Consider the following 22,267-nt stretch of genomic DNA (forward strand, 5'->3'; position numbering starts at 1 on the left):
GAAACTAACTGCAGCTCACCCTTCCATCACCAAACTGTTGGCAGAGATGTGGCATCATGTCATTGCATCTATTGGTATGTCCTTCAATAGCTAGTGAAAAACGAAATAAAGCCCTTTTACACGTGAGTGAAATCCTAAAATAAGGTTATAGAAATATTATTTCATAATTGACTATTTTAATCTGCTAATACTTTGTCATAATGTATTATTAATAATAATAATAATGTATTAATAATGTCATAATATCAATGTCTTGTCATGTCATGTACAGTAATGTGTATAATGAAACTATCACATTTAACAAAACATAAAAACTAAGAAGCAAGCATGTCACATTGAAATGCAATTTGGCAGTGGTGTAAAGTACTTAAGTAAAAAATACTTCAAAGGATTACTTAAGTAGTTTTTGGGGGTAACTGTACTTTACTATTTATATTTTTGACTACTTTTACTTTTACTTCACAACATTCGTAAAAGAAAATAATGTACTTTTCCCTCCATACATTTTCCCTGACATCCAAAAATACTCGTTTACATTTTGAATGCTTAGCAGGACAGGAAAATTGTCAAAATTTCTCGCAATTTATCAAGAGAACATCCCATGTCATCCCTACTGCCTCTCATCTGGCGGACTCGCTAAATTTGTAAATTATGTCGGAATTTTGGAGAGTGCCCCTAGCTATCCGTAAATTTAAAAAACAAGAACATTGTGCCATCTAGTTTTCTTAATATAAGGAATTTGAAATGACTTATACTTTTAGTTTTACTTTGACACTTAAGTATATTTTAGCAATTAGATTTACTTTGATACTCAAATATATTTAAAACCAAATACTTTTAGACTTATACTCAAGTAGTATTTTACTGGGTAACTTACTTGAGTCATTTTCTACGAAGGTATCTTTTACTCAAGTATGACATTTGGGTACTTTTCCCACCACTGGTATTTGGGTAGTCAATTGTGACAGCCTTCACTGAACGGCCCTTCTAGTCTCTCGTCAACTGAAATGATTGCCATCAGGGAGGCGGAGCCAACGGGCACAGCCGAAAGGGCGGTATATGGTCATTTACAAATGGGCTGCAGCCAGCTGTTGCTGCTGGAAATGTACGCGCGGTTGAAAGGAGCGCTCCTGAATCATTATCATCTAGAATCAGGTGGACATTTCTAGCCACGGCACCAAGTATTCATTTCAACGACAACGAATAGTTCTTGAATTTTTTTAAGACATTCCAAAAAATTGTAAAATAGACACTGCTGTCATATTTATCCGTCAATACCGGCTCAAACACAGAGTAACCTACAGTTAAGAACTGGGCAGAACGTGACACCGGAGAGATATCAAAGAACAGGTGAGCTGGGAGCGGTCATTGTTTTCTTCTTATCAAAACAATATACATTTATCCTCCACTCAGAGTTTCCTTAAAATGATCTGTGCTATTCTGTGAAAACTGTAAATGATGGCATAGGCTAGTAACATGCTATTACTGTTACTGTAACTCATTTATAGTAGATACTTAGGAATGCGTAACTCTGGGACATAAATACGACTATTAACCGAGTATTTTTGCATCAGAAATGCAGTAATTATTTGGGAGTCTTATGTATTTTTAACAACGACACATGCTGTTGCCCAGTTGTATAATTGACTAAAGACTGCCATGTGCCTGGTTATGCTATATTTGACACAGTATTCCACTAAATAGGCTACATTCAAAGGGCCAATCATCGGGAGGCCTGTTTTTATTGATGGGTTCCTCTTGGTCAAAAGAGATAGGATCAATCAAAGATGTTTCTAACGTTAGCAAGAAGTTAGTTGTATTGTTCAGGCAGATGAAACGTGAGATATCATCCAATAGAGAAAGTAGTGGGAAAAGTAAGCCTACCCTTTCATGACAAATAATACATTTGCATTATTTGGCTCTATCCTACTATGAGTCATCCCTAAGTCAGATCATATTTGTGTCACAATTGAAGATGAAAGGAAATTGATGGTGAGATTCTTACATATTTACAGTAGTGGAACAATAATGCCACAAGTGTACCTATCAAGACACAACACTTTCAACTCATTTATGCATCTACACATCATAGTAATGACTCTGGCAACTCAGTTAGGAAGGACATTTATATCTTTGTGGTGACTGGGTCTATTGATTTACCATCCAAAGCCTAGTTAATTACTTCACCATTCTCAAAGGGATATTCAGTGTCTGCTTTAAAAATTAAAAAAAGACCTACAGTGCATTCTGATAGTATTCAGACCTCTTGAATTTTTCCACATTTTATTACGTTACAGCCTTGTTCTAAAATAAAATAAAATAAATCCTGGTCAATCTACACACAATACTCCATAATGACAAAGCAAAAACAGGTTTTGACATTTTTGCAAATATATTACAAATTAAAAACTGAAATATCACATTTACATAAGTATTCAGACCTTTTACTCAGTACTTTGTTGAAGCACCTTTGGCAGCGATTACAGCCTTGAGTCTTCTTGGGTATGACGCTACAAGCTTGGGACACCTTGGGACACCTTCTCCCATTCTGCTCTGCAGATCCTCTCAAACTTTGTCAGGTTGGATAAGGAGCATTGCTGCACAGCTATTTTCAGGTCTCTCCAGAGATGTTCGATCGGGTTCAAGTCCAGGTTCTGGCTGGGCCACTCAAGGACATTCAGAGACTTGTCCCGAAGCTACTCCTGCATTGTCTTGTGTCACACGGGACTAGGTGTGTGAGGTAAGAATCAGGCGCAGAGAGCAGAGAGTTCCAAAGGGAAAAGTGCACTTTAATATGGCACCAAAAGCAATGCCCAAAACACATATGGACCAACCCAAAACACAGGGTACCAGGTCCGGAGCACGAACACACCCAACAACACAACACGTAACACAAGAACAATCCCTCACAAAACAAGGGCGGGTTTACTAGCCTTAAATAAGGAAGCCCATCAGGCAAACACAATTAGACACAGGTGCAACTAATAAGACAAAACAAACAAAAAACGGAAAAGGGATCGGTGGCGGCTAGTAGGCCGGTGACGACGACCGCCGAGCACCGCCCGAACAGGCAGGGGAGCCAACCTCGGCAGAAGTCGTGACATCTTGGCTGTGTGCTTAGGGTCGTTGTCCTGTTGGAAGGTGAACCTTCGCCCCCAGTCTGAGGTCCTGAGTACTCTGGAGCAGGTTTTCATCAAGGACCTCTGTGTACTTTGCTCAGTTCATTTTCCCTCAATCCTGACTAGTCTCCCAGTCCCTGCCGCTGAAAAACATCCCCACAGCATGACGCTGCCACCCCTGTGCTTCACCTTAAGGATGGTGCCAGGTTTCATCCAGATGTAACGCTTGGCATTCAGGCCAAATAGTTCAATCTTGGTTTCGTCAGACCAGAGAATCTTGTTTCTCATGGTCTGAGAGTTCTCTAGGTGACTTTGGGCAAACTCCAAGCGGGCTGTCATGTGCCTTTTACTGAGGAGTGGCTTCTGTCTGGCCACTCTACCATAAAGACCTGATTGGTGGAGTGCTGCAGAAATGGATGTCCTTCTGGAAGGTTCTCCCATCTCCACAGAGGATCTCTGGAGCTCTCTCAGAATGACCATCAGGTTCTTGGTCACCTCCCTGACCAAGGCCCTTCTCTGCCAATTTCTCAATTTGGGACCTTCAATGCTGCAGACATTTTTTGGTACCCTTCCCCAGATTTGTGCCTTGACACAATTCTGTTTCAGAGCTCCACAGACAATTCCTTCAACCTCATGGCTTGGTTTTTGCTCTGACGTGCACTGTTAACTGTGTGACCTTATATAGACAGGTGTGTGCCTTTCCAAATCATGTCCAATCATTTGATTTACCACAGTGGACTTCAATCAAGTTGTCGAAACATCCCAAGGATGATCAATGGAAACAGGATGCACCTGAGCTCAATTTCTAGTCTCATAGCAAAGACTCTGAATACTAATGTAAATCATTTATTTTTTATTTTTTTATTAGCAATAAAAAATTAACATATTTTGATTTGTCATTATGGGGTATTGTGTAGATTGATGAGGAAAAATATAAAATTAATCATTTTTAGAACAAGGCTGTAACGTAACAAAATGTGGAAAAAAGGAAGGGGTCTGAATACTTTCCAAATGTGTTGTGTCTACCAATTGGTGCCCTTCTTTTCAAGACATTGAAAAGCTCCCTGGTTTTGTGATTGAATCTGTGCTAGAAATGTACTACTGGACTGAGGGACCTTACATATACTTGTGTGTGTGGGGTTCAGAGATAGGGTAGTCATAAAACAATCTTGTTAACCTCTATTACTGAACACAGAGACACACTTAATATGTGATTTGTTTAGCAAATCTTTACCCAGGAACTTATTTAGGCTTGCCATATCAAAGAGGGTGAATAGTTATATAACCAAGAGATTCTAGTTTTGTTTTTTAAATGTATTCTTTTTAAATATATATATATCTTCTCTTTGACATTATGGAATATTTTGTGTAGATAAATGACAAGTAAAAATCACAATGAAATTAATTTAAAACCCAATTTCTTACGCACCAACATTTGAAGAAATCCAAGGGGGTGAATACTTATGATAGGCACTGAATAGCCTTTATACGGTGCATAAATAATGTACATTTGGGGGGTGTATTGTGTGTGTCCTTCAGGCCTATATACAGGTACAGTAGTTAATTCCCATTGCATGTCCAATTCCTTTTTAAATGATGCATATTTTTATGGAGAATTTTGTAAACACTAGAGAACATTGAAACACTATTTGTATGGACTAAATTCATTTTAGATGATGCCAGTGGCTTAGAGGGTGTACATTATACTGTCACAATAGGGACGCAGGATTTTCTATCATGAAGGAAAGATTTGCCGTGGAGCAAATATGTAAAGTGGAATCTGGTCCAGCGGCTGTTTTAAATGCATTTTATTTATGCTTACATTTTTATCCTTTCATTCAGCTCTGCAAAAATCTTAACTTGGAGCAAAGCATAGCCACCAGAAAGGCACAAATTATATGGTTAGGATACATAAAAAAAAATATATTTTCAAAGTAGAATATTTACCACCGTTTCCAGTAAAACACTGAAATACAGTATTTCCAATGCCTACAACAAATATTTGTTAATCGTGAACTGAATGGTTTAAATTCTTTGCATGACTTGACAACATCTGTGTTTGTTATTCTTGTTCTCTAGTTGCTTTTCCATGGACAGCAATATGTTTGTTTCTGAAAGAGAGCATCTTTGACCTTTTGGTTTTTTAATAAAACCACTAAACTTGGGCACTCAGTATTGAACCTGTTGCCCCTGGTGCAGTCATGACTACATCTCTGTCTCTCTTTCTCTCTGTCTCTCTCTGTCTCTTTCTGTCTCTCTTTGTCTCTCTCTGTCTCTGTCTCTCTCTCTGTCGCTCTCTGTCTCTCTCTGTCTCTGTCTCTCTCTGTCTCTCTCTCTCTGTCTCTGTCTCTGTCTCTGTCTCTGTCTCTCTCTCTCTGTCTCTCTCTGTCTCTCTCTGTCTCTGTCGCTCTCTGTTTCTGTCTCTCCCTGTCTCTCTCTGTCTCTGTCTCTCTCTCTCTCTGTCTCTGTCTCTGTCTCTGTCTCTCTTTGTCTCTCTCTCTCTCTGTCTCTGTCTCTGTCTCTCTTTGTCTCTCTCTCTCTCTGTCTCTGTCTCTGTCTCTGTCGCTCTCTGTCGCTCTCTGTCTCTGTCTCTCTCTCTGTCGCTCTCTGTCTCTCTCTGTCTCTGTCTCTCTCTGTCTCTGTCTCTCTCTGTCTCTCTCTGTCTCTGTCTCTCTCTGTCTCTGTCTCTCTCTGTCTCTAAGCTGAGACACGACACTATGGTCTTGACATGTCTCTGTGGTTCACAAAAATCCCAAAGCTCTTCCAGAAAGATCAGCTGTCCTGTCCATAGTGTGTGTCTATTCTGACTCAATCCAAAATATACAGGCAATTTAATTATCTCCTGTTAAAATTAGCCAGATATTTCCTCACCTCTGCTTTGCAAATGTCCAGCCAGGGAGTCATTGCAAATAACAAAGCGCATAAACTGTCTGACCATGCTGTGTCACATTCGAGTTTTAAATAAACATGGGGTGAAATATAGATTTCTTAACCATAAATTAGTCTTGCAAATTGATACACAAACCTTATTCTGTGATAAATTCAGCGATGAATGAAGTGTTAACTTTTTAATAATAATTTGCATTTTATGTCAAGGTTTGCGGGGGCTTTATATATTGGGTTATGCAAATATGATTCCTGCTTTCTATTTTGGGCCTGGTTTCTCATCTTGCCATTGAACTGAAATGACTGGAGCATCAACAACTAATACTGAAAACACTCTGCTTTTATGCATTTTCCCAGCTAATATTGTATGGTAGCGTTCATCTAAGAGTATGGTTCTCTGTTCACTGTTATTGGCCTTAAAGGGGAAATGTATGCTTTCTCCTTCTGCAAGGGGTGAAGATTAGCAAGTTTCCATTTCATGTATTTAATGGAATGTGGAATGACACAGTTGTTATTGCCATGTACATATACAGCAATGATCCATGTTCATGAGTAAGTTCCCATTTAACGTTCACCGGTATTGCTATAATTAAAGCCAGTGTGTTAGTGAGAAGTACCACACCCCTGTATCAAGTCCTTCACTCACTCATATGAAGTAGTGCTACAGTGTTGACTGGTAATGACAAAACTGTTTGTTGTCGGTGTTCTTCGCCCTGTGGTGTCCCAGTGAGACACTCAGCAATTTCTCTGGGGACAGCCAGGGTGTCTTTGGGAGAGAGGGCCTGTCTGTGCTAGAGGCCTGCTCTGTTAGTGTGTATGGTCTCGTTTCCACTGTCTGGCCTCTGGGAAGGTGTCAGAGGAAGCTGCACTCTGTCCCTAGGAGCTCGAGACCCTGGGGCAACTGTGTGTGAGTGCAATTATTGCAGTATTACAGGACACAAAATTGTATTTTCTATTCCACTTACTGTATACAGTATATCATCTAATAGATTACCACAGGCATTTTCCTGGTCTTGAATACCATGGTCTCTTGAGTGGCAAAAAGTAATTGGATTCCATCCTATAGTGTGTGAACAAGATCATTGGAAATTAAAACCGTAACATTTGCTCTACCCCCCCAAGGCACCCAAATGTACATTCTCAACAACACTCCAATGGTTTTTAAAGAGAGTGAAACTCAGGTACATTTCTCTCTAACTTGACTTTTATGAGCCTGTTTGAGACCTCAAGTGGCGGTTGTCATACGGACTACGTTATCCAGAATTAGCTGACATTAGGCGTGTGCAGGTTTACTGGCTTCGTCGCTGGGGGTTTGAGAAACCCTCAAAACAACGGTGAGAGGGCCAAGTCCTCACTGTTTAGAGGGGAGGTAAATGCTATATTTGCCCGGATGTGTGGTGTGTAATTCTGAGAGAAAGGAACTTTCTGTAAACCCCAATGTGATAAAGATCTCTCTGGCCTCTCTGTAGCTCAGATCTTCCACTTCCCTCTACTGTCTTCATTTACAGAGGTGAGAGGTGAGATGCTCTCTTCTGCAGAACGGTACATGCTAGTCATGTAGAGTTCTCCTCTCAGTTGCAGAAAACTATTGTCTTTTTTTATTCAGTACAATGATGCAATCATAATTGGTGCAGTCATTTGGTGTGTTCTTAGTGGACCTCTTGTTTGTGCAATCCAATAGCTGAGCAGTTACAACTATTTTGCCCCAGTATCTGTTACTAGTTTGCTGTACTATAGATTTAGGAGACTTGTCCACTTTCTAATTCTGTCAGTCTTAATAAAGCGGTATTATTCAGAGAAGTTTCAGTAATCGAAAATGGAGTACCAACGATGGATATTTTTCCACACATTGATTGACTCTGTTCTATTTTACAGTTTGAGGTGTAAGTGTCTTGTCTTAGAGGCTGACTCCAGTGGATACTTTATAAGGTAATGATAGGGGGCACAGAGGTGGATTCCTCAGAAATGCCCTGAATGCCTGTGTGCCAAGCGTGGGCGAGGGGGCAGCGGGCACTCTGGGGGTCGTGGGAACACCGGCACCATATCCGCTCACTCACCATTTGGATGTGGCTTCTAAATATAGATGCCATACGTGTCCAACATGAGAAGGGAAACTCCTCTGGGCTTTGCATCTGTAGGGACAGTACAGTACAGTCAGTTACTGCCAGCTGAGGACAGGGACGCAGAGAGTTGTACTAGACCTAACTTTCTAATCTCAACAGTGTACTTATCTGATGTGTAAAGTTTTTTCTGATATATTGTGGATACCATTGTTATGCTCAATGTCATTTATAAATGTGACGTTCCTGATCTTGTATATTGCTGTGTTTACAACGCAATTATATACAGGCCAATGGTGATTTTGAAATAGTTACAGAGTTTAATGGCTGTGATAGGAAAAACTGAGGATGGATCAATAACATTGTAGTTACTTCACAATTGTAGTTACAACACCATAGTGCCCATCATAAAGCTAAGGACCCTGGGACTAAACACCTCCCTCTGCAACTGGATCCTGGACTTCCTGGCGGGCCGCCCCCAGTTGGTCAGGGTAGGTAACAACACATCCGCCACGCTGATCCTCCACACAGGGGCACCTCAAGGGTGTGTGCTCAGCCCCCTCCTGTTCTCCCTGTTCACTCATGACTGCATGGCCAGGCACGACTCCAACACCATCATTAAATTTGCCGATGATACAACAGTGGTAGGCCTGATCACCGACAACAATGAGGCAGCCTATAGGGAGGAGGTCAGAGACCTGGTTGTGTGGTGCCAGGACAACAACCTCTCCCTCAACGTGATCAAGACAAAGGAGATGATTGTGGACTATAGGAAATAGAGGACCAAGCACGCCCCCATTCTCATCGACAGGGCTGCAGTGGAGCATGTTGAGAGCTTCAAGTTCCTTGGTGTTCACATCACCAACAAACTAACATGGTCCAAGCAAACCATGACAGTCGTGAAGCAGGCACAACAAACCTTTTCCCCCTCAGGAGACTGAAAAGATTTGGCATGGGTCCTCAGATCCTCAAAAGGTTCTACAGCTGTATCATCGAGAGCATCCTGACTGGTTGCATCACTGCCTGATATGGCAACTGCTCGGCCTCCGACAGCAAGGCACTACAGAGGGTAGTGCGTATGGCCTAGTACATCACTGGGGGCCAAGCTTCCTGCCATCCAGGACCTCTATACCAGGCGGTGTCAGAGGAAGGCCCTGAAAATTGTCAAGGACTCCAGCCACCTAGTCATAGACTGTTCTCTCTACTACCACACGGCAAGCTGTACCGGAGCGCCAAGTCTAGGTCCAAGAGGCTTCTAAACAGCTTCTACCCCCAAGCCATAAGTCTCCTGAACATCTAGTCAAATGGCTTACCAGACTATTCACATTGCCCCCGACCTCCCCTCTCCACACCACTGCCACTCTCTTGTCATCTATGCATAGTCACTTTAATTAACTCTACTTACATGTACATACTACCTCAACTAACCGGTGCCCCCACACATTGACTCTGTACCGGCACCCCCCTGTATATATTGTTATTTTTTACTGCTCCTCTTTAATTTCTTGTTACTGTATCTCTTTTTCTTATCCATATTTTTTTGGAACTGCACTGTCGGTTAGGGGTTCGTAAGTTACTATTTCACTGTAAGGTCTACACCTGTTGTATTCTGCGCATGTGACTAATACAATTTGATTTGATTTAACCTAAATGAAAAGACGGAAGCTTGTACAGAATACAAAATATTCCAAAGCATGCATCCTGTTTGCAATAAGGCACGAAAGTAAAACTACAAAACATGTGGCAAAGAAAATATCTTTATGTCCTGAATACAAAGTGTTATGCTTGGGGCAAATCCAACAAAACACATCTTTGAGTACCACTCTTCATATTTTCAAGCATGGTGGTGGCTGCATCATGCTATGGGTGCTTGTTATTGGGCAAGGACTAGGGAGTTTTTCAGGATAAAAATAAACAGAATAGAGCTCAGCACAGTCTAAATCCAATAGGAAAACCTGATTCAGTCTGCTTTCAAACAGACACTGGGAGACAAATTCCCCTTTCAGCAGAACAATAACCTAAAACAACATGTCAAATTAACACTGGAGTTGCTCACCAAGACAACACTGAATGTTCCTGAGTGGCCTAGCTAGAGTTTTGACTTAAATCTGCTTTAAAAATCTATGGCAAGACTTGAAAATGTCTGTCTAGCAAAGATCAACAACCAACTTGACATAGCTTGAAGAATTACAAAAATAATAGCAGATATTGTGCAATCCAGGTGTGTAATGGTCTTAGAGACTTACCCAGAAAGATTCACAGATGTAATCGCTGCCAAATGTGATTCTAAGATGTATATATACAGTTGAATTCGGAAGTTTACATACACTTAGTTTGGAGTCATTAAAACTTGTTTTTCAACCATCCACAAATTTCTTGTCAACAAACTATAGTTTTGGCAAGTTGGTTAGGACATCTACTTTGTGCATGACACAAGTAATTTTTCCCACAATTGTTTACAGACAGATTATTTCACTTATAATTCACTGTATCACAATTCCAGTGGATCAGAAGTTTACATACACTAAGTTGATTGTGCCTTTAAACAGCTTGGAATATTCCAGAAAAGAACATCATGGCTTTAGAAGCTTCTGATTAGGCTAATTTACATACTTTGAGTCAATTGGAGGTGTACCTGTGCATGTATTTCAAGGCCTACCTTCAAACTCAGTGCCTCTTTGCTTAACATCATGGGAAAATCAAAAGAAATCAGCCAAGTCCTCAGAAAAAAAATTGTAGACTTCCACAAGTCTGGTTCATCCTTGGGAGCAATTTCCAAATGCCTGAAGGTACCACAATCATCTGTACAAACAATAGTACGCAAGTATAAACACCATGGGACCACGCAGCCGTCCTAACGCTCAGGAAGGAGAAGCGTTCTGTCTCCTAGAGATGAACGTACTTTGGTGGGAAAAGTGCAAATCAATCCCAGAACAATAGCAAAGGACCTTGTGAAGATGCTGGAGGAAACAGGTACAAAAGTATTTATATCCACAGTAAAACGAGTCCTATATCGACATAACCTGAAGGCCGCTATGCAAGGAAGAAGTCACTGCTCCAAAACCGTATAAAAAAGTCAGACTACGATTTGCAACTGCACATGGGGACAAAGATTGTACATTTTGGAGAAATGTCCTCTGGTCTGATGAAACAAAAATAGAACTGTTTGGCCATAATGACCATCGTTATGTTTGGAGGAAAAAGGGGGATGCTTGCAAGCCGAAGAACACCATCCCAACTGTGAAGCATGGGGGTGCTTTGCTGCAGGAGGGACTGGTGCACTTCACAAAATAGATGGCATCATGAGGACGGGAAATTATGTGGATATATTGAAGCAACATCTCAAGACATCAGTCAGGAAGTTAAAGCTTGGTTGCAAATGGGTCTTCCAAATGGACAATGACCCCAAGCATACTTCCAAAGTTGTGGTAAAGGGGCTTAAGAACAACGAAGTCAAGGTATTGGAGTGGCCATCACAAAGCTCTGACCTCAACCCCATAGAAAATTTGTGGGCAGAACTGAAAAAACGTGTGCGAGCAAGGAGGCCTACAAACCTGACTCAGTTACACCAGCTCTGTCAGGAGGAATGGACCATAATTCACCCAACTTATTGTGGGAAGCTTGTGGAAGGCTACCCGATACGTTTGACCCAAGTTAAACAATTTAAAGGCAATGCTACCAAATACAAATTGAGTGTATGTAAACTTCCGACTTCAACTGTATGTATATATATATATATATATATATATATATATATATATATATATATTTTTTTTTTTACAAATGCTCAAATTTATCTTACAGTTCGACATTACGTTTTGTAATGTATTTTGTGTAGATCGTTGACAAAAATTACAATTAAATCAATTTGTAACACAACAAGATGTGGAAAAAGTCAAGGGGTGTGAATACTTTCTGAATGCACTGTACTGTCACACCCTGACCTTAGTATTCTTTGTTTTCCTTGTAATTTTGGTTAGGTCAGGGTGTGACATGGGTGATGTATGTGTTCGTCTTGTCTAGGGGTTTTGTATGTTTATGGGGCTGTTTCCGTTCTAGGTAAATTTTATGTCTATGGTTGCCTAGATTGGTTCTCAATTAGAGGCAGCTGTCTATCGTTGTCTCTAATTGGGAACCATATTTAGGCAGCCATATTCTGTGGGTGATTGTCTATGTCTATGTCAGTTGCTTGTGTCCGCACAGTTCTTATTATAGCTTCACATTCGTTTATTGTTTTGTATTCAGTGTTCAGTGCTTTCTTTAATTAAAACATCATGAACACATACCACGCTGCATTTTGGTCCGCTTCTTACGACGATCGTGACATGTACAAACATTCACTTATTTTCACTATCTCAATCCCAACTGTCATTTTCAGCCCTACCACTCAGTGGGCTGCCCTTAGTTATTACATCCACATGACCAGGCCTGCCCGTATGTCTCTACCATCTTTTTTTCTGAACCTGAACATGGGAGAAGAGGGGGTGGTGTAGAACTCTCCCTTCTGGAAAACACACTGTTTAACTTCCGCTGGTTTCACCAGGGCCTGTTGTACCTTACAAGCTGACTGGTTTATATTTGTAACCCTGCTAGCTCTGGTCCCAGGTTAACCCAGACTGAGGGGTGTCAGACTGCTCTAACTTTATCCCCCATCGCCTCATCAGAGTATAAATAAACAGGCTGCCATGACAAGGGGGAAGGGTGGGACTTAGGTCGCTTAAACAAAACACATGCCATTTTCCCATCAGAATTGTCTGAAGGTTAAGACCCATACTGTATGGTGGTTGGTGCTCTTATTTGGATACGGTTGAGTGGCACCACTGTGTATGGGCCTACCCGTAACCCTTTATGAAGTGGCCAGAGGGCTCAACCATATGGTTTGCTTTTTGAAAGTTAGCTAGGTTTGATTGTGTTGATTGTGTGTAGGTTTGGCTGTTGATGTTGCCTTGAGATTTACAAAATACTATATATCTCAATGGGCTATCCTGATGAAATAAAGTTAACGTAATTAAACGTTTTCATTACTAGGATGACATTTACATGCTGTGCTGAAAACGGGGTGAGTTCAAATGACTGAGTTTAGATTTTTTTATATATATATATATATATTTTCACAGTGTTAAGCCATCTGTCAGACACGCAGACCGTAAACACAATGGGAAGGAAGAAGATACAAATCTCTCGTATCCTAGACCAGCGGAATCGACAGGTACAACTCCTTAATTATTCTATCACTTTTGATTGAGTACTACATTTGACATGGTATAGTTAAACAGTCACAGACCAAATAATACATCTACCAATATATTTCTGTTCCCAGGTGACATTCACCAAGCGTAAGTTTGGCCTGATGAAGAAAGCGTATGAGCTGAGTGTACTGTGTGACTGTGAGATCGCCCTCATCATCTTCAACAGCACCAACCGTCTGTTCCAGTACGCCAGCACTGACATGGACAAGGTCCTGCTCAAGTACACAGAGTACAGCGAGCCTCACGAGAGCAGGACCAACACAGACATACTGGAGGTATAAATACAGCTCCACACATTACTCAACATGTTCTCCTGTACGTGTAGTAATCTGTTGCATAACTATATGCAAGGTTACAATTACATTCATTCCCAATAAAGACACACTGTTGAGAGTGCTTTGACGTTGGAATGTATACGTTTATGAAATGCTTACTTGGGCTCCCCCACAAAGCATTGAAAAAACTATGTTGGTACAGTCCACTTCGGTATTGTTAGGACATCCCCAAGAATCAATAGTATAAATAGTGCTGTCGTATCCTTGAGGTAATGTCTGTGTGCTGCTCTTTCCTCTGTCCTGCTACTGTAGACTCTGCGGAGGAAGGGCCTGGGCCTGGACGGGACAGAGCTGCTGGACACGGAGGAACCCATGCAGGTGGCAGCAGAGAAGTATGGCCCACACAGCGAGGGCATGGACCTCTCCCTGGCCCGCCAGCGCTACTACGTTAGTACTCACACGGGTCTTATCAGACAGGTGCTGTCTGAGCCAAAGGCTGTACATTAACTAAAGTTGTTTCATTGCTATATTTTATTCTGTGAATAATGGCTACATTTGAGAAAATGATTCCATTGAACAGTCAAACCATTCATGTGACTCAGTGAGCACTTTAGCTCTGCAATGCAGCTGCAATAAACCTAACTTTCAAATCTTAACTCAAACAGACACTCTCTCATATTTCTCCTCAGGCCCCCTCCTTGCACTCACCAGAGGCCCAGTTCCTGGTGTCTACTGGCTGTGAGAATGGATACCCCAACTCCTCCAACCCCAGCCCGAGCTCCCACAGACCCCCGGCCTTCAAGCCCCTGGGCCCCAGACCAGGCTCAGCCAGCCCTGCAGGGCCCCACTGCCATGCTGCCTTCATGTCCCCACACTCAGGTGACCTGGCCCCCTAGTTCCTCTTTGCAAACATTCCTAGAGTGTTAGAGGTACCATTCTTGACATGATTTGTCTACAGAATGGCTGGCGTGAATGAGTGTCCATGAGTGTAAGTCCATCTCAGTTCTGTGCAGCCAGCTGTGCACACAGGAAGTGAGTGTGTGTGTGTGCTGTCTGAAACAGTCCCCACAAGTGAAACAGCGTCTGGAGGCTGATCTGTGGTTTCTGAGCAGTGAGTGTGTTGCACCTGCTGGTCATCTCAGCTCAGCTCAACCCCTCACTCTTCACACCATATAGTTATTAGTAGACATGTGTAGAGATGCCACTCAGTGGTGTGTGATCGCAACCAAGCTTTGTAGTCAATTAAATCAGCATTTTGAAAGACTATACACTACTGTACGATGCTTGTAATATGCCCTTTTTATCAATACAGATCAGAGCTAAATGTATGGTAAAAATACGTATTATGCTTACTAAGTTAATGTGTGAATAAATGTTTTTGTTATCAGGTTGACATTAATAATGTACGTTTTGGTAATCTGAAGTAATCTGAAGTGAACTTTTACAGGCAGAGCGAGTGAGAGAGATTGAGAGAGAGAGTGATTAAGTGTTCTGTCGGTGAGTGAAACATCTTGTTCTCACTTCCTATTTGTGTTCTCTCTGTTCAGGTATTGGCAACTCTATGTTCTCCCATGGCAACCTGAGCCGGGCCTTGGAGATGAAGACTCCTCCCCCTTTGAATCTGGGCAGTGAGAACCGGCGGACAGAGAGCCACCCAGGCATGGGTGGCACACGCGCCAACTTTAGCAGTTCTGTAAGGATCTCTTAAATCCTACTTGTCAGTCATAACGCAAGGTTAGCATGAGGTACTGCAGTACTGCAGGCTACATAGTTCCACTACCACTCATGGTGATTATGAAGGAGCAATCAGAGAGCAGGGTTATGACAATGTCATTATAAAGGGACCAATCAGAGAGCAGTTATGAGGATGTTATTACAATGGGACCAATCAGAGAGCAGGTTTAAGATGATGTAATTAGGAATCGACCGATAAGAGAGAAGGGTTATGATGATGTCATTATGATGAACCAATCAGAGAGCATGGTTATGACGATGATATTACAAAGGGACCAATCAGAGATTAGGGTTAGGACAATGTTATTATGAAGTACCCAATTAGAGAGCAGGGCTATGACGATGTCATTATGATGTGTCAATCAGAGAGCAGGGTCATAACAATGTCATTATGATGATGTAATTATGAAGGACCAATCAGAGGACAGGGTTATGATGATCTCATTATGAAGGGATCAGTCAGAGCGCAGGGTTATGACGATATCCTTATGAAGGACTAATCGGAGAGCAGGGTTATGACGATGCCATTACGAAAGGACAATCAGAGGACCAACCACACTCACATGGCCTGTATTGTTTTGTAGATAGCTTTTTAAAAGTAATTAATGAATATATTAAGCATATTTACTTTGGATGGTGCCCACATTGACCATGTCCACGCTTATAAATATCTGGACAATTGGATTGATGAAAAGCTATCTTTTAAAAAGCATATTGAGGTGTTAGTTAAGAAGTTGAGAATTAAAATGGGCTTCTTCCATAGATACAGGTCATGCATCTCGTTAAATAGCAGAAAGCAGATTATTCAGTCAACATTCCCACCGGTTTTAGACTATAGCGACATCATCTATATGAATGCAGCTGCCACTACATTAAAGTCGTTAGATGCAGTTTTTCATAGCACATTGTGCTTTATTATGGGCGACAAGTTCAGTACACATCAACGCATTCTTTAACAAAAAGTAGGCCGGCCCTCTTTGAAGTTGTGGAGGTCGATTTATTGCTCTCTTTTTATTTATAAAGCTCTCTTGCAAAAACATCCCCCGTACCTAACATCATTACTAACTTTAAGACGTATGAGTTACCATACCCGGTCTCAGGGATGGCTAACCCTGGAGATCCCTTCAGTCTCTTTGGCAGTTCAAATTGTTAATTGGGGACCTCTTTGCTGAGGAATGTGATTGTTTTTTTCTTGAGTGTGTTTTTTTGTGGTAATCTTGTATATTTGTATCATGTGGTATTTGTAAAGTGTGTATTTGCAGGGCTCCCTTGTAAAAGAGACATTAGTCTCAATGGGACTCCCTGCTAAGACAAAGAAAAAATCTCTCTCTCCATGTGATGTTCAGAGAGGCCTACTGTACCCGGGCATGCACCCAGGGAACCACATGCTGGCAATGGGGAAGACAGGTCTGCTGACTCATGGTCTGGGGGGCTACAGCCTCTCCTCTGCTGGACCATCTGGTAAGGCTGCAGCTCTGCTCCTCTTAAATCTTCACCTGCTTCTTAGTCAGTGATTTACAATAATTCTCCTCTTCCCTCCCAGACTACAGTCACCCAGGTTTCTCCCATGCTGTGAGTCTACAGCGTGGGACTGTGAACCCATGGCAGACAGCACAACCACAGGAGCAGCATGTACCTCACCTCAGCCCAGCGTAAGACCACTGATATTTTATTTACCGAGGCAAGTCAGTTAAGAACAAATTCTTATTTTCAATGATGGCTTAGGAACAGTGGGTTAACTGCCTTGTTCAGGGGCAGAACGACAGATTTTTACCTTGTCAGCTCGGGGGTTCAATCTAGCAACCTTTCAGTTACTGGCCCGACGCTTTAACCACTAGGCTACCTGCCGTCCCATATACACCTTACTCAATTACTCAGTGTTCGCACACAGTGATGGACCTGATAGTGTTGTGTGTCCACTAGTGGCCTCTATAGGAAAAATAGCAAGTGAGGATTCATTTCATACTATATCATGCATGCATATACTATTCTCTTTTCTCTGTCCGCTTGCTGTGTACCAGGATGTCCAGTGGAGGGTGCTCTTTTCCTTCTCAGTCCTCAACCCCCACCCCTCCTCCTCACCCCTCCCTCAACCTCAGCATCAAATCGGAGCGCTGCTCCCCGGAGCACATCTGCTCCCCGACCTCTCCGCCCGTGCGCCACTTGAGGCAGCACTCTCCAATGAGCACCTCCAATTCCGCTCATCACACCCCCCAGGAGCCCTACCCAGCCAATGAGAGAGAGGATTTCCCCAAAGGAGGTGTTCCCTACCCGGCTCAGCACGGGGCAGAGGAGAAAGGAGGGCTGCCCCTGAGGCAATTAGAAATCAGCGATGGGTGGCAGAGATAGCTGGCAGCGACTACCACACACAAAAATCCTGCCACATGGTTTCCAACACACAGAGAGAGGTGATGGGTTCACTCGTTCACATCATCCCAGAGGAAAGAAAGACCCCCCTTAGAGCTGGGCTGGACTCTCCATTGTAGGCAATGAACATGTGGCACTGCCTCTCTGATTTTGATACAGTGAGGAGATACCGTGGGTGTGTTGTTGTTGGGTTTGGTTGGTTTGTCTGCGTGTTGGTTCAAAGGGGTGTCAAACCACACATCAATGTGGTTCTCTCCTCCTGCTTGGGCTACAGCACAGAGCAGAGCAGGGGTGAGAGCATCAGTCATTTAGCCATGTAACTTAGAGCACAGTGTTTCAGATTAATGCTTCACATTCAGGTCCCCATTTAATGTACATATATATAACTTTAATGCTTAGTTTATCCTTCAGCCCAAAATCAATGAAGTGGTCAGCTCACAGGAGACCGATTAGGGAGCAGCAAGGTTCTATTCATCTATCATGGTCTCAATGGGCATGGCCTCGTGATAGTGAGTGGGAAGTTGGGCTGGATAGGAATTGATCACAGAAAAACAAAAATGTAATCTCCACTTATGGATTTTTGTATTGAAAATCTGTGCATTTTTAAGTCTCTCAGGGATTTTGATCATTGGTTCCATTACAAAGGTTTAGTGTTGCTTTTAATAATACTGAGCAAAGCTGTTTGTTTTTACACTATATCCTGCATAGTTTAATTATTTATTTTTGGACACTGGCCTTAATTATGAAAAATTATGACATCAATTTAAGATCAAAGGTCCATATTCAGTATAACCATTTTATAAAGTTTAGCTTTTTTTTTGTTTAAATAAATTAAAAAGCTCAGGGCTGGACTACCGCATTTGGGGTCACTGGGGAACCGACCTCCAGTTACCCTGCTTTTCAACATATTTTGTATTGGAAAAATGTGCAGTTTTATATCAAATCAAATCAAATGGTGTAGTAGACCTTACAGTGAAATGCTTACTTACCAGCCCTTAACCAACAATGCAGTTTTAAGTAAGAGATAAAAAAAAAAGTAAGAGACAAGAATAACAAATGATTAAAGAGCAGCAGTAAATAACAATAGTGGAGCTACATACAGGGGTACCGGTTACCCCGGTGTCGATGTAATATAGTTACCCCGGTGTCGAGGTAATATGGTTACCCCGGTGTCGAGGTAATATAGTTACCCCGGTGTCGATGTAATATAGTTACCCCGGTGTCGAGGTAATATGGTTACCCCGGTGTCGAGGTAATATAGTTACCCCGGTGTCGAGGTAATAGAGGTAGTATAGTTACCCCGGTGTTGAGGTAATATAGTTACCCCGGTGTCGAGGTAATATAGTTACCCCGGTGTCGAGGTAATATGGTTACCCCGGTGTCGAGGTAATATGGTTACCCCGGTGTCGAGGTAATATAGTTACCCCGGTGTCGAGGTAATAGAGGTAGTATAGTTACCCCGGTGTTGAGGTAATATAGTTACCCCGGTGTCGAGGTAATATAGTTACCCCGGTGTCGATGTAATATAGTTACCCCGGTGTCGAGGTAATATGGTTACCCCGGTGTCGAGGTAATATAGTTACCCCGGTGTCGAGGTAATAGAGGTAGTATAGTTACCCCGGTGTTGAGGTAATATAGTTACCCCGGTGTCGAGGTAATATAGTTACCCCGGTGTCGAGGTAATATGGTTACCCCGGTGTCGAGGTAATATGGTTACCCCGGTGTCGAGGTAATATAGTTACCCCGGTGTCGAGGTAATAGAGGTAGTATAGTTACCCCGGTGTTGAGGTAATATAGTTACCCCGGTGTCGAGGTAATATAGTTACCCCGGTGTCGAGGTAATATAGTTACCCCGGTGTCGAGGTAATATGGTTACCCCGGTGTCGAGGTAATATAGTTACCCCGGTGTCGAGGTAATATGGTTACCCCGGTGTCGAGGTAATTGAGGTAATATGTGCATGTAGGTAGAGTTATTAAAGTGACTATGCATAGATAATAACAGAGAGTAGCAGCAGCGTTCGGGGGGGGTAGGGGGGGGGGCAGTGCAAATAGACTGGGCAGCCATTGGATTAGCTGTTCAGGAGTCTTATGGCTTGGGGGTAAAAGCTATTTAGGAGCCACTTGGACCTAGGCTTGGCGCTCCGGTACCACTTGGACCTAGACTTGGCGCTCCGGTACCGCTTGCCATGCGGTAGCAGAGGGAACAGTCTATGACTAGGGTGGCTGGAGTCTTTGACAATTCTTTGGGCCTTCCTCTGCACCACGTGGTATAGAGGTCCTGGATGGCAGGAAGCTTGGTCCCAGTGATGTACTGGGCCGTACACACTACCCTGTGTAGTGCCTTGCGGTCGGAGGCCGAGCAAAAACCTTTTGAGGATATGAGGACCAATACTAAATCTTATATTACAATTCTACATTTTGTCATGAGGCTAAGAGAAAATGTTACATTTTTAAAGGGGGGGGGGGACCCGACCTCCAGGTGACCCCCAACCCCTGTGTGCCCGTTTGGTAATCCAGCCCTGCTGCTGTGGAAAGGGAAACATTTGATTAATTGTCAGTGGGGCAATGGGAATAAGGTATGTTGAGAATCAGACACCTATCAAAAGTTAACTTTTGTCTATGAAAAAAACAAGACACTTTTTATTGCTTGTGTGAGTTTGTGTTTTTGATTATTCTTTTTTAATGATGTTTGTGTAGTATGCACTGGATTTTTGGTGTGTTATTGTTTCATTTATCCATTTTGTGTTTAAAAAGTCTGCAAAATTGTATAATGTAAAATGTCCTTGTATCCATTTTGTTTCTCATTGTGAGTTTGTGTGTACATTGAAGTTAACTATTTTGTCCACAAGAGGGCAACATATTTCACACTCACTCTGGAGGCAAGACAGAATGCAGGACAGAATCAGCCATTACTAGTGGTTGTTAATTCATCTGACAAAAATGACAGGTTCAAGCAGTGGACTGTGATGGTATTAAGATAAAACTGCATCATTAGTGTAATGAAGACATACACATAGAGCACTTCAAGTTATGGTTGACAACATGAAATTAATTTGTACATATGTGTCCATATTGACACAAATTACACTGAACAAAAATATAAACACAACATGTAAAGTGTTGGTCCCATGTTTCGTGAACTGAAATAAAAGATCCCAGAAATGTCTCATACACACAAAAAGCTTATTTCTCTGAAATGTTGTGCACAAATTTGTTTACATCCCTGTTCGTGAGCATTTCTCCTTTGCCAAGGTAAACCATCCATACGACAGGTGTGGCATATCACGAAGCTGATCATTACACAGGTGCACCTTGTGCTGGGGGACAAGAAAAGACCATTATAGGAACGCAATGCCACAGATCAAGTTTTGAGGGTATCAAGTTTTGAGGGAGTGTGCAATTGGCATGCTGACTGCAGGAGTGTCCAGCAGGGCTGTTGGCAGAGAATTTTATGTTAATTTCTCTGCTGCCTCCAACGTCATTTTAGATTATACTCGTCGTCCTCACTAGGGTCTTGACCTGACTGCAGTTCGGCATCTTAACTGACTTCAAAGGGAAAATGCTCACCTTAGAATGCCATTGGCATGCTGGAGAAGTGTGCTCTTCACGGTTTCAACTGCACGGGGCAGATGGCAGGCAGCGTGTATGACGTCGTGTGGGCAAGCGGTTTGCTGATGTCAACGTTGGGAACAGAGTGCCCCATGGTGGCAGTGGGGTTATGGTATGGGCAGGCATAAGCTACGGACAACGAACACAACTGCATTTTATCGATGGCAATTTGAATGCACAAAGCTAATGTGACGAGATCCTGAGGCCCGTTGTCATGCCATTCATCCGCCGCCATCACCTCATGTTTCAGCATGATAATGCACGGCCCCGTGTCGCAAGGATCTTTAAACAATTACTGGAAGCTGAAAATGTCCCAGTTCTTCCATGCATGCATTCTCACCAGACATGTTGAGGATGTTTGGGATCCTCTGGATCAACGCGTACGACCACGTGTTCCAGTTCCCTCCAATATCCAGCAACTTCAGACATTGAACAGCCTGATCAACTATATGCGAATGAGATGCATGAGGGAAATAGTGGTCCCACCAGATACTGACTGGTTTTCTGATCCACGCCCCTACCTTTTTTAAGGCATCTCTGTAACCAACAGATGCATAGCTGTATTCCTAGTCATATAAAAGCCATAGAACAGGACCTAATGAATTTGACTGAATTGACTGATTTGCTTCTATGAACTGTAACTCAGCAAAATCTTTGAAATTGTTGCATGTTCCGTTTATATTTTTTGTTCAGTATATTTCACTTGTGGATAAATGTAGAACGTGAAAAACATATATTTTTTTGCATACATTCACATTTTACATATTTTCTAAACACAGGTTATTGCAGCACATCAATAGTATCAGCGCTGGCTGTATTTATCAAAACAGCCCATGGCTTCATACTTATTTTAATGATGTGGCTGTCTTTTAATAAACATGATTTGACTTACGATGTGTTATTTCGACCACCTTAGGGCTGTAAATCTAATTGACTGATTTTTTAAATATTTTTAAATGTGATTTAGA

At 42.2% G+C, this 22,267-nt stretch overlaps 1 protein-coding gene and 1 long non-coding RNA gene across 3 annotated transcripts in view; both read left to right on the forward strand.

Moving 5' to 3' along the window:
• LOC149983543 (uncharacterized) overlaps positions 1–22,267 on the forward strand; it is a 246,593-nt gene that overhangs the window by 86,498 nt on the left and 137,828 nt on the right. The gene's annotated exons all lie outside the window — the stretch shown is intronic.
• LOC110524248 (myocyte-specific enhancer factor 2B) lies at positions 1,066–20,871 on the forward strand. Of its 2 annotated transcripts, none has more exons than XM_021603722.3 (9): positions 1,066–1,350; positions 13,183–13,274; positions 13,386–13,589; positions 13,902–14,036; positions 14,279–14,468; positions 15,137–15,282; positions 16,670–16,784; positions 16,867–16,975; positions 17,345–20,871. In XM_021603722.3, the coding sequence occupies exons 2-9, from the start codon at positions 13,221–13,223 to the stop codon at positions 17,670–17,672; spliced, it is 1,281 nt and encodes a 426-aa protein (XP_021459397.2). In that variant the 5' UTR covers positions 1,066–1,350; positions 13,183–13,220; the 3' UTR covers positions 17,673–20,871. The 2 variants fall into 2 exon arrangements, with proteins under 2 accessions (XP_021459397.2, XP_021459396.2); XM_021603721.3 differs by having other exon boundaries at positions 1,083–1,350; positions 13,902–14,066.

Source organism: Oncorhynchus mykiss, chromosome 5, assembly GCF_057628025.1.
Source record: "Oncorhynchus mykiss isolate SJ-2025 chromosome 5, ASM5762802v1, whole genome shotgun sequence".
Lineage (NCBI taxonomy): Eukaryota > Metazoa > Chordata > Actinopteri > Salmoniformes > Salmonidae > Oncorhynchus > Oncorhynchus mykiss.

Coding starts and splice junctions, on each gene's coding strand:
- LOC110524248 (XM_021603721.3), top strand. CDS start 13,221: ATGGGAAGGAAGAAGATACAAATCTCTCGTATCCTAGACCAGCGGAAT. Junction 14,067..14,278: donor ACACGGGTCTTATCAGACAG/GTGCTGTCTGAG, acceptor ATTTCTCCTCAG/GCCCCCTCCTTGCACTCACC. Junction 16,785..16,866: donor CTCCTCTGCTGGACCATCTG/GTAAGGCTGCAG, acceptor CTTCCCTCCCAG/ACTACAGTCACCCAGGTTTC.